Below are 12,036 nucleotides of genomic sequence, written 5' to 3'. Positions count from 1 at the left end.
GACCACATTTTATAACCAGATACACGTAAAACACTAATCGTCATATTATTGTAGACCACCACATTTCAAACACGTCAGTTTATATTAGTTATGTTTCTCTACACTAGTTCAGCATTTAAATCAGTATTTTACTGACTTCTTGTAATACTTCTCGATAACTACTCTTAGCATAGTGATGCATTTATTTGAAAGTCGCTCTGGGTAAGAGCGTCTGCAAAATGATGTGATGTAATGTCAAACATCGGTAATCAGTGTCATTTAAAAAAACTGAAAATCATGGGAAATATGAAATGGACATTAAACGTTACGAAATTGTGAGACTTGTTCAGCATCCTGTGGTTGGTAGGTGAGAGGGCAGTCGAGAAAACCACAGTCAAAATTCAGCTGTCTCGATCAAAACATTTTTACTTATTAAATTACGATTCAATTAATTCACATGTCCCCTTAGCTTTCCTTCGGAAGTCCCCATAGACAGAGAAGCTGATTGGCCGCTGTCGATGCATCTGTACGATCGATTATTGGTGTTCAGCTTTGTCCGTCAAGGCATTTTTGGGGCGGTTCCCTACTCGCCTGATCATGCGCGTCAGAGGCAGTCATGGTTGTGTGGCCTGTGACACACAACCTTCCGCATTACAACAGATCTGCCGTAGCTGAAGGGTAACGTTACTGACGGTTTAATCAGAGAAAACAAGACTCTCTCTGTAAATAGACAGCTATACAAACATTTCATTATAACAAAACAGTTGTTATTATTGCTAATATTTTAATGGAAAACCGACTGATTTGAATGGATTACCCTTTTTTCGACGGAAACAACCCCGCAGTACCGCTGACAGCGCTGTGTGCGCGTCCCAATAGGAAATTTGACTCCGGGCTTCGGGAGGAGTTCTTTCTCAGCGGAGCTCCATCTTTCAGGCAGTCATCCGATCTGTCGGCGGAGTCGAATGGTGGTCGAGTAACAGTGGAAATTTTTTGGGACACGGAAATTTCCAAGGTACTTAGTTAACCTGTTTGTTAAAACATTCAGTACCAGCGTGTAGCGATCGACGTTACCGAATGAGCTAAGGTACCGTTAGCAAACGCAAGGTTTGATTTTTCAGATTTGAAACTGGATTTCGCCAATTGTGAAATGGCACTGGGTTGAAAGTACTCACAGCTGATGTGACACTCTGACGGTCACATATGGTCCGTATGTCTGGATATCTAGGTAGCTGTTTACGTAACGCTGGCTAGCTCGTTACACTGGGCAACGTTGTACAGCGGCTTATCTTAATACGCATGTTTTCAGCGAACTTACCAAATTCAGGCATATCCACCTAGTCACACCAGCACATATCAAAAAGATATTGCCGGACACGTGAATTCAGACGGGAACGCGCTCGTCGGCAGTCTCTCCAAAAGTTATGCAACAAGTGAAGTTACATGTGGATATCGAAAATGATTTCTGATGTTTTTCGGCTTCTGGGCTGAGCTTTTTAAAAGTAACAGCTGGCTGGGGAATGACATACGTGTAGTCTTTTCACATTGTGACTCAGTAGTTTCGCTATTATTTGCTCTCCTGGAAGCAGCGGCCTAGCTATGTAATTAGCTGGCTGGGCTTTGACACGTGAGTTAGGTTTGCGTGCAGTGTTATGTTTCGCCACTAGCTATGCCTTACGCCTACCAATGCATGCATGTCACCGGTAATGGACCCAGCTAGCAGGCGCAGTTTTGTACCATCAGATTTCCTTCAAGAATGAAATGGCATTCTCTGAGCCATTCGCTTCTACAGATTCTAGATTCTAAACATTATCCTTGAATGTTACGTGCATTGAATTATTTCCTTCGATTGGTATTTCAGAAGGCAGACCGAGAACATGGCTGTGTTCAGCTCACAGGTGCTGTTTGCCGTGGCAAGATCAAGGTAAGAAAACATCCTAATTTCGAAGAGGGCTTGAAGCGAACCAGTCAGTTTTAACTGAGTGATTTAAATCAGACATTTTTCAGTTCGTTTCAGATACTGTGAGATTTAGTGCCTTGCAGTTACCCTGTAATGCTCTTCTTGTGGTATTACGGAACACGTTTGAGTTCATTGTATAATAGCGTATATCAGGAAATACAGCCCAATGTTTGTAATATAGAGACAGAATACTGATTAAAAAGAGAGTTTTATGTGGCGTTATTAAATTCATATGGCACAGAATTAAAGTCCCCTTAAATGTTGGACGTGCATTTTGAAAAACTTGATTTTGTCATTACGAAAGGTCACCATTTCACCCGGAGTATTTTTGCACAACTTTGACATGCACACTGTATATAAATAGAGCATGTATGTGTGCTAAGGAAACATGACACAACTCCGACGATAGGTGACTGAATTTCAAGTAAACGTGCCAGCGGCTGAGTCAATAACACGGCGCAGACACAACGCGTTCTGGCATAAACAAAGTTCATCTGGAAGCCTTATGCCCGTTTCCTAAAGCAGGAGCTTGCTTGTGTTCTTGAACTCTGTCGTTGTCTGTCTGGGATCTTTTAGTATTTCTGGGTCGTCTTTTGATATATGTGTGTCAAGTCACATTAGCATGTTAATAATAGATGCAGCAGTTAATAAGTCATGTGTTTTAGCCTTAATCACTATTGTTAAACTGATCGTCCTACAAGCAGAGACTGTTACTACTTTCACATATATTACAATTGTGATGAAGTCATAGAGGCAAAGGTTCCTACACAGTTGTGGTTGTGTGAAGTTATTACAAATTTTTTGGTAAGGTGTCAAGCACTTTGTGGAAGAACAGAAGAATGTTCAGTTTGTCTGTAGTCAGCAGAAATTGCTTGTTATGTCACTGTGTGCACCCATACACAAATGTACACAGACAGCATGAACAGTCATGCTTTGTGTTTGCAGGGGATCCTACTTGCTCACCAAGAGGCATAGTTATGTCACTCTCCCCCGTACGGCCTGCATCCGCTACCACCTGGAACACCCCGGACGGAACGCCCTACACGCGAGGAGCTCGAGGTCGACGCACCCTCATTGTGCCCTTGGCCGCGTCAGGGCCGTTTGCGTCCCTGTCCGGCCCCTCCACACCTCCTGTACCTGGCTGCAGGAGGCCAAGGAGAAGACAGATGAGGGTGACTCCTCACCAGCGGCGGAGGCCGCCTCGGACTCTCCGGCTCCCACCCCCGTCTCTCCCCCGGGCCCCACCCCCGCCCCCAAAGCTGCAGAGAAGGCGTTGGCACGGAAGACCCTGGGGCAGAGGGTGGTGGAGGAGCTGAAGCACTACTACCATGGGTTCCGCCTCCTTGGCATCGACACGAAGATCGCCGGCAGGATGGTGTGGGGGCTACTGCATGGGCAGCAGCTCACCAGGAGAGAGAGGAGAAGGGTACGGCTAAGAGACACCAGACTAGCTTTGGGCCCTACTTCTTACTGACTGGCTGTCAGATGTTGATTGGACATTATCCTGTAGCCCTGTGTGTTTAGTGTAAAATCTGACGTCTCTGCTCTGCTCATATCGGACTGCCTCTGTGTAGGCATCTGTTGGACTTTTATATTGCTGAGTTGTTTTTCAAACTTTGTGCTTAGGTCCAAGGTTGGTTTCATTTAACTGCTGCAGTGTTTGCACTGTACTGTTGTGTTAAAGATATGCAGGTGTCTGATAGGAAAGTGAAAAGAAGAAACAAATGGTTACACATTAATATTTACATTAATATTGGAGAGCCAGATGCCATAAATTGTGTTAATTAGGCTTATGCTTCTTATCACCAATAATTATCTTCGAGAGATCATCTTTCATTTTGTTTAGACTTAGTGGATGCACTTCTCCAGGGCAACTTGCATAGCTTGTGAGTAACCATTAGCTTTTGGTTAGTCGGTTTTATACAAGGCCATTTTACAGGGGAGAGTGCAAGAGTGCATTGGTAGATTGTCTCATCTAGGATTCAGATGTGCAGCCATCTGGTTACAAGTCTAGCTCCGTAACCCTAACCAGTGTGCCGTTGCTGTTTGTATTATACAGATCTAGAAGATGTGTAAGGATATTGCTGTCTAGGAATGGGCTCTCTTCATGCTTACTAGGCCAATGGATGCAGTCAGTGGTTAAGCTATGTTGGTGTGGTCCACTCTGTCTGCAGAGATGTAATGCTGGCAGCATCCAGGGGATACTGTGTGTTGGTGAAGATGCTGTTTTTGGTCGAATGTGCTGGTGTCGTGACAGTAATATGACGGTGTTCTCTTCCACAGCTGATGCGGACGTGCGCTGACCTGTTCCGCCTGGTCCCCTTCACGGTCTTCATCATTGTCCCCTTTATGGAGTTCCTGCTTCCTGTCTTCCTCAAGCTCTTCCCTGAAATGCTGCCCTCCACCTTTGAAACAGAATCTAAGAAGGCAAGTCTCACTTTGATCTATATATTTTTTTTACCTTTATTAAATCAGGTGGTCCCAGAGAGATTAAAATTTCTTGTTAGACACCTTCAATTCAAGATATCTGCGTATGGTATAGGCTATTGTCAGGCTATGCACTTAATCAGTGTATACAAACAGCAGGGCTAAGTAAAGTTGTAATGGTGTTAAAATGAGATGAGGTGCATACTAAAATTCAGTATGCAGCTTTTTCATATGTAATCATATAGTTGACTGTAGGCCACTGGATTAACATTATTTACTTTGTGAAAGTAATCATTTTGTTGAGATGTGGAGCATGTCACTGAGTTTTTATGAAGAATGGAGACAATTGCTAAGGGTTTCATCCGAAAACAAGTGGCATTATGCGAGAGCTGACATGTGTCTTCAGCACCAGTCGGCATGGCAGTAATATTTGTATTGTTCAGATGACAACAAGGCCATGCCTCTGAGGTATTTGGGTCGTACTAGAAGTTCAGTGATTAGAGAGCACGTGGTGTCCTCAAGCCTTGATGGTTAATCTTAACGCGTTTATGCGCTGTTAAAGAGATTAAGGACTCGACAATCGGAGACATCGCTGCAGTTAATCTGTAATCTGTTTAAATCTTAATTCCACCGACTCGGTTTAATAGTATGTGAGACAGTATGGCGGTTTGCACTGGAGTGAACTCCTTGCCATGGTGTCTCTACTAATGCTTAGGTGAAGCAGCAGTGCAGGTCAGTAGGGCTTAACTTTCGAGAGGCCCCAACAAAAAGGTTGTGCTGGTTAATGCTAATTGCATGTAGATGGGGGAGACAGCCCCATGTGACATGATTAGGGAACAACATTGTGGTACCTAGTAAGGGGTAAACATTGAAAAAGCTCAACTCATTCGACTTACCTGGTCTGATGTTTGCCTGGGTTAGTGTGCTTTGGAAATACACCTAAGGAGAGCCAGGGGCATTTGAAACTGCAGTTATTATGAGGTGGCACAGTGGAATCATGGGTGTGATCTCATCTTCGCCTTTACTGCATTGACAAGCGTTTCCAGATTCCTTTGGGTGTGGTCTGTCCTTTATGAGGTCACTCACCGGTTCTTTTTCCTAGAAATGAAGAGGTGGGAAGCTGGGGAGTTCCCAGATTCCCCTGTGACGTAACCCCTGTCAGACATGTAAACACAGGAAAGAGTGGTTCACAGATTCAACGTGTGGTTTTCTTTTGTTGGCTGTCCCTCTCCTAATGCATGAGCGAAAGTGAAATTTGCTCTCTGGTGAACAGCTCATTCCTTCCAGAACTAACTTGTGCATGTCATGCTGTCAAATAAAAAGTAACATGGTTTGCAGAGATTTAAAGAGTACCGTCATATGAAGATGCCATACTGTGCCATATTGCCAATATGGTGTTTTTGGTCAAAGTGGAATAAAAAATTAAACAAAGTGCTTCTATAAAGATGAATTTAGAATTCCTCTTGCTAACTAACTTCCAGCCGTAGCACTTGGTAATTAAAATATTAATTGGCACCTCTGCTAGTGTCACTCTGCAGTATTTAACATAACAGCTCTTCCAGCATTCAGTTAAATTGTTTAAGTAGAATTTACAGTGTTTGCAGACATTTCTGGACTTGCAGTATATTGACCAATGCAAGCAGTATTGCTTAGAGGTCCATTACAATAATGGAAGTGAGGAGATGGTGGGCAGTGTGTCCCTTTGGGTGTAACAGTATGGATGCAACTAGAAGTTTTTCGGTGACCTGGCAGAGCGTGGAATATGGGGGACGTTAACTATTGTTGTTTGTAGCAAGGCCACATAAAATGAAACACTCTAGCTGTGAAGATGCCAGGCCCTTGGGAGATGAGCATGCTCTGCAGCTGTAAGAGTAGGTGTGGTTTTTGGAGGGGGTGTCTGTGTTAGGTGGGTTGCTCATTGGTTCCTTAACACCCCACCCCCACCCCCACCCCTCACAGGAGGAGAAGCAGAAGAAGGGACTGGCAGCCAAACTGGAGCTGGCCAAGTTCCTACAGGAGACCATCGCCGAAATGGCCCGGAGGAACAAGGCCCAGGTCGGAGACGAGACCCAGAAGTTCTCCACCTATGTGCAGAAGGTGAGCGGGTGGCTCCACTGCCGCCGACATGTTGTTCTCCGCTCACTGCGATCCTGTATGTGTTGAGACTGAAGGAGGAGGTGTTGCGTGCGGCTTCGGCCAATCTGAGTGTCAGGCAGCTGTGTCTGTCAGTAACTCTGAGAACACAGGATTCACAGAACAGCATGATGCATTCGTCCTGCTGGATAAATGAGCTGGAATTTTTGCTCAAGAGCCGGGACCAGACCTCTGAACTGCACTTCCATAAATCACCACAGGGCGATGGCTTTGCCCCTGAATTTACTTGGTGGCTATTTATGGATGTGCTGTTTTCGGCTGTCGCTCAGTCTCTTACCAAATTCCAGTTCTCCTTAGGTAACTTGATCACCCATCTTTATCAATCCCGTCTGATGTGTTTTGTGAGGTGTTGATACCTAAGACTCCTGAAGAAATGTGAAAAGTGTTATAGTTTTTGTAGTACAGAACCATGAAGTGAAACGCCCTCTAGTGTAAAACAGACAGAATAGCAGCTGTTGGAGCATGCTGGAGTCCCATGTCTTAAACATTAATCATTAAATACCAGCAATTATTAAAACATTATCAACATGTATTGCCTACCTTAAAGAAGATATTACTGTGGGCAGTGTTACATGTCAAAAAGTCAGCTAGATGTTTGAGCGTAAGGGATGAGTAGTATCTGCTTTATTGCAAGCACTGCACAGCGGCTTCTTCTTAATAATATCAATAATGTCATTAATACTATTAATAAATATTGGCTATGTTTTAGTATTGGTTAGTTATGGGACGTGAATCTAAAGAGTTAGCTCCTCTGTGTGGGATGGGTAGCAGTGGGTGTGTTCCTGGGCGGGTATCTAAATACGTGTCTGTTCCCTCTCTCCCCTCCAGGTGCGCCACACAGGTGAGCAGCCCACCACCAAAGACATAGTGCAGTTCTCCAAGCTGTTCGAGGACGAGCTGACGCTGGAGCACCTGGAGCGCCCCCAGCTGGTGGCTCTGTGCAAGCTCCTGGAGCTGCAGCCCATTGGCACCAACAACCTGCTGAGGTTCCAGCTGCTGCTGCAGCTTCGCACCATCAAGGCGGATGATGAAGTAAGTGGGGGTGGGGCTGCTGGAGAAGAAAATGCTAATTCTCAGCTTTGGTGTTCTCGTTTTTGACTTGACCGCTTTCATAAATGGCAGGTTTGTTCATTAATCCAGAGTTCTTAGACCTGTTTACCTTAAATCACCATTACTACATTTGAGGAATGTGGTTTTCCGGTTTATTGCTCATGACTGATTATGTTCATAGCAACAAGAAACACTTTCTTAAACAGTGCCAGTTCCTGGCAGCTTGTGATGCCGTGTCTAACGAGTGAGTGGTACAAGAGTCACGGTAACTTGTACCACTCAAGTCTCAGTGGGACAAGAACATTGACATGGATCAAAGAACACTCAGAGTTGAACTTTCCAGTGTTTTTGGGGGACATGCCACTCGGGTCTTTCGCAGTTTCCTAACCCCATTGTGTGTGCATGTCCACAGATGATCACCAAGGAGGGAGTGGCCGCCATGAGCGTGTCGGAGCTCCAGGCTGCCTGCAGGAGCCGAGGCATGAGGTCGCTGGGTCTGACCACTGATCAGCTCCGGCAGCAGCTGCAACAGGTACCTCTCCTGGCACATATCACGTAGGCCTGGCATGAAAGCCTTGGCCTTTGACTCCATGACTTTCTGGCATGAGTGCACCTCACCCCACGGTCACATTAAAGTAACACTGTTCATAGCAGGGTAACAGTCGGTTTGATGTTTGAAATGTAAGATTGCAGCATGACTGTGAAAGGGAGTAGGGACCACACAAGAAGGCCTGTGGTCTCAGGGGCGATGTCAGCTGCAGTCCTGAGCTGTCCAGTATTCTGACCTGCTGTTGCTTCCTCTCTTGCTGTCACAGTGGCTGGACTTGCACCTTAAGGAGAACGTGCCCCCGTCCCTGCTGCTGCTGTCCCGGGCCATGTACCTGACAGACCTCACACCTAAACCACCTGTCATCCCCCCTGTGCCCAAACTGGAGGTAAGGGTTACATCTGCATACAGGAGTGGTTAAGGGTGTAATGGAATAGTCCAGTGTTTGACTTTTCATACCTGGAGGGCACAAATTTACAGTCTATGAATACAGTTCTGAATATTGGAGCTTTTTAAACATAAAAGTAGTGATTTTCAAATTTTTGAAACAATTGACACCTGCTAATTTTCACATCTGTTATATCATTGCAAGTGACCAGTTACTCTGTTGTTTGAATTTTTTTGACCCAGCACGAATTAGTTGCAAAACCAGACAAAATTGCATTATTTAACATTGACAGAACGATTTTACTTGTGGAGCTGATAGGTTAATACTCCAATATTAAAAGGCGACAACATCTTAGAGAAAATAATATTCAGTGTAAGTACTTAGACATCAGTGGAAATGTACAGGGCACAATATGTAACAGATTAATATTAGACTTTTAAAATGCTTTAGACTGATAGATAGAAAAAAAACTGTGACGGAAGTGCTGAGCGATGAGTGGTAGTTGGCATATGAGCGTAACCACTCATACCAGCTATGAACAGGTGCACTTGGAAGTGGTGCAAAGGAAGGGAGGAGGTAATCATCCAGAGCAGTCAAACTGCTGCCCCTTCCAGGACCTTTGTGGCATTCGTTCATTCTGACATAACAGACATAAAAGCCGTGCTTACAACAGTGCCTATTAAAGTTCCAGACTGATAGGACACAATGACACAGCATCGTGGTGTATGGTTTGCATTTACATAAGACGTCTGTGTCATGTGTGTTGTCTACGTACCTGCATTGCAGAAAGCACCCTCTACAGCCACCGTAAGCGAAGCCCCGACTCAAGGCAAGCCCATGTTGGCAGCCCAGGACCTTCTGAAGGACCCTGCCCCTATCATTAAGGACAGGAAGGCAAGTTGCCTCACTCCCTTCAACAGGTTACGCAGGAGTGCGGTTGCTGTTCCCTCGAAAATCACACATGTACATTAAAGGTTTAGATTAGCATGGCTGTGATTTCATTTCAAGATGGTGGCTCAGCTTTGCGGCTTTGTCTAATGCCCGTCATGATTTGTGTTTTTCTGTAGGAAGAACTTCTGGAGAAGGCCTTCATTTCAGACATGCCATCCACTGAAGCACAAATAATACACGTAAGTCCCCGCTGTTCATGTGAGGTGCAGTTCCCATGCTACGTGACTGGTTAGGGTCATTCAGTTGAAAGCGAAAGGGTGGGGGGGGGGCCTAAACACGATTATGTCTTACATAACTGCCCTTTTTACCTGATCATGGGTGTTCCAGTACCAGCCGAGCAATGAGGTTGGTCCTGTGGCTTAGAAAGAGCTGTGTACGTTGGTATTTAGGCCACATGTCTCACAGTCTGGGACTTATTAACAGAGATTCGAGTCAGGCTTATGTGATGAACTGGCTTAAACGACAGTGCTTAAAAACAAGGAAGTTCTACCTTAATTTATATATTGAACTAGCTCTCTTAAGGTTGAACGTTTTCCCATTCAGCATGACTCTACCAGAGCAGCATACTGCATGAATTTAGCATTGTGATTTCTCTAAGTCTGTCATTAAGAGCTCAGGTGATAACGCCAGAAACATCTGTGGCACTTCAACACTAGGATTGCTTGCCTCTGTAGCAGAGAATGTGCAATGATGTATTTTGCTGATTTGGGTCATTTGGCCTCATCCTGTCCTCCAATCAGGCGAAAAATGCTGAGATGGCCCACGCAGCTAAGAAGATGTCTGCCAATGGGATGTGAGGGGGTAGGAGAGTCGGGGTGGGACCATCCTGTCCTGTCCTGGCCGAAGAGAAGACGGCAGGGAGCTCCTTTGATTCACTGCACTGTTCCATGCTGCTACTGAAAGAGACACACACTAAGGGTCAACCCCCCCCCCCCCCCCCCCCCCCCCCCCCCCCTTGCACTCCGGGACTAGGCGGCCGTCAGCCCCAACTCTCAACCAGAAGAGCGCATTTCCCAAGAGGCCAGAGATCAGGAGCCATACTGCACAGGCAGAAGCGTGCTCCTGGCTGCCAACCGCCCACGACTGATTTGGTCCCATCAGGTTCCGGCAGCGAAGCCGAGAGTCACTTTGTGTGCGAGACACTCCTCCCCCATGTTCCTTTCAGCTGTTTGTTTTCTGGCTGTTTTGACGAAGCAGCATGAGCAACAGTGGCATCCCTCACCAGCTGACTGACTCATTCACTGAGTTAGCACCTCCCGTAGTAGCAAGGTTTTACCACCAGAGGGGGATAAGCCAAACAAAATAGTCCCAGTCGATGGTGGTAGTACATCTGTTTCAGTCCATCAAAGAAAAAGCAGCTCCATTTTTTAATGGTTGCAAAAATCAAAAAATGGCTTTTGTATCATCTTTTTCTAAAATGTTAGACAGCATTTAGCACATAACAGAATGGGGCTTTAAAATGATCTGGCACATTTTATTTCACACAACCCCACAAATTGGAAGAGCCTTTTTTTATAGTGTGCCTCCCTCAAAGAACGATTGGTTTCGCTCCTGATTGCAGAACTGCGCTTTGTATATTTGTAAATACTTTGTATGTTGTTCAATGTCCAGCGTATTTTAACCACAGCTGCTTTGTACAATCTGCGGTGCCATATCTCGGTGCTTATAACAAGGAGTTCTGTGAATCTATGGTTCCGCAGCACTCCTGTTTAAATAGGACACAATTTTGATTGGCATGCTTGTTGTTAGGTTGCAGCTGTAAATTTTGCGGGTAAATTTTCCTTTGATGGGGAATTTGACGTTCTCTTCTCCTTCTGGAGATCTGTAAGGCCACGAAGAAGCTTCGCCCGGCACCCTGCCTGCTGGCAGCGCTGCGGTTTGTGTGTACATAATGTGTTATGTGCGTGTTCCCTCTTGTAGGTATGCATTTATCGTCATCTTTATTATTAAAATGATGTGCAGGTCTATCATAACTAAGTCACAGTTTAAGGTTCTCAGATGCACAAAATCTGTAAAGTTTACACATTGCCATTTTGAAAGGAATGCAAAAAACTATTTTAAATTATTATTGAAAGGAAGAAAATGTAGAATTGTATCTATGGCCTTACAACATATTTTGTAAATAACTTGCCTGAATTTGCAAGAAATCTGGGGGCAAAAAATGTTGCCATGTGAAATGCAGAATCGGCTTCTAAATATCAGAAAAGAGAGAACAGACTTAGTCCTCTGTCATACCAGTTGTGTTCTTGACGTGATGGACCACAGAGGGTAAATTCGGTTTGCCATATATATATATGTGTGTCTGTGTACATGTATACTTGTGAATAATTATAGTTGCCTTAGTGCTGGGACAGCCACTGAAATTTGGGTTTTGCAAGGAGCTGTGTATGAACATCCACAAACTGAAGAGTTTCCTGATTGATTCATTGTGATATCAGAATTCATTGGTGGTACTTTCCTCAGTGGTGTAGTGATGGCCATTCTTAACTCTTGTGTCTGCAGAAAACTGCAGTTATGATAGCCTTTAGGTGAACTGATCCTCCTTGGTCCTCCTTCCTGCTGGTTTTTTTTTTTTTTTTT

General features: G+C 44.8%; 1 protein-coding gene across 1 annotated transcript; it reads left to right on the top strand.

Annotated features, from left to right (window-relative positions):
- The first annotated feature begins 611 nt into the window (after positions 1-611).
- On the top strand, positions 612-10,404 carry LOC118777905 (LETM1 domain-containing protein LETM2, mitochondrial-like). Its single transcript, XM_036529154.1, has 11 exons — positions 612-994; positions 1,841-1,903; positions 2,885-3,365; positions 4,223-4,366; positions 6,326-6,463; positions 7,349-7,552; positions 7,983-8,102; positions 8,386-8,505; positions 9,292-9,399; positions 9,573-9,635; positions 10,197-10,404. The coding sequence occupies exons 2-11, from the start codon at positions 1,857-1,859 to the stop codon at positions 10,251-10,253; spliced, it is 1,482 nt and encodes a 493-aa protein (XP_036385047.1). The 5' UTR covers positions 612-994; positions 1,841-1,856; the 3' UTR covers positions 10,254-10,404.
- Positions 10,405-12,036: the final 1,632 nt, after the last annotated feature.

This window comes from Megalops cyprinoides, chromosome 5 (genome assembly GCF_013368585.1).
Source record: "Megalops cyprinoides isolate fMegCyp1 chromosome 5, fMegCyp1.pri, whole genome shotgun sequence".
Classification (NCBI taxonomy): domain Eukaryota; kingdom Metazoa; phylum Chordata; class Actinopteri; order Elopiformes; family Megalopidae; genus Megalops; species Megalops cyprinoides.
Note: the sequence above shows the minus strand (reverse complement) of the source record. Positions and strands in the feature narration are given on the sequence as shown.

What these genes read in the sequence shown, in the direction of transcription:
- LOC118777905 (XM_036529154.1), top strand. Translation starts at nt 1,857, where the DNA reads ATGGCTGTGTTCAGCTCACAGGTGCTGTTTGCCGTGGCAAGATCAAG. An exon ending in TCTCCACCTATGTGCAGAAG is followed by an intron (nt 6,464 to 7,348) that starts GTGAGCGGGTGG and finishes TCTCCCCTCCAG; the next exon opens with GTGCGCCACACAGGTGAGCA. An exon ending in CCCCTGTGCCCAAACTGGAG is followed by an intron (nt 8,506 to 9,291) that starts GTAAGGGTTACA and finishes CCTGCATTGCAG; the next exon opens with AAAGCACCCTCTACAGCCAC.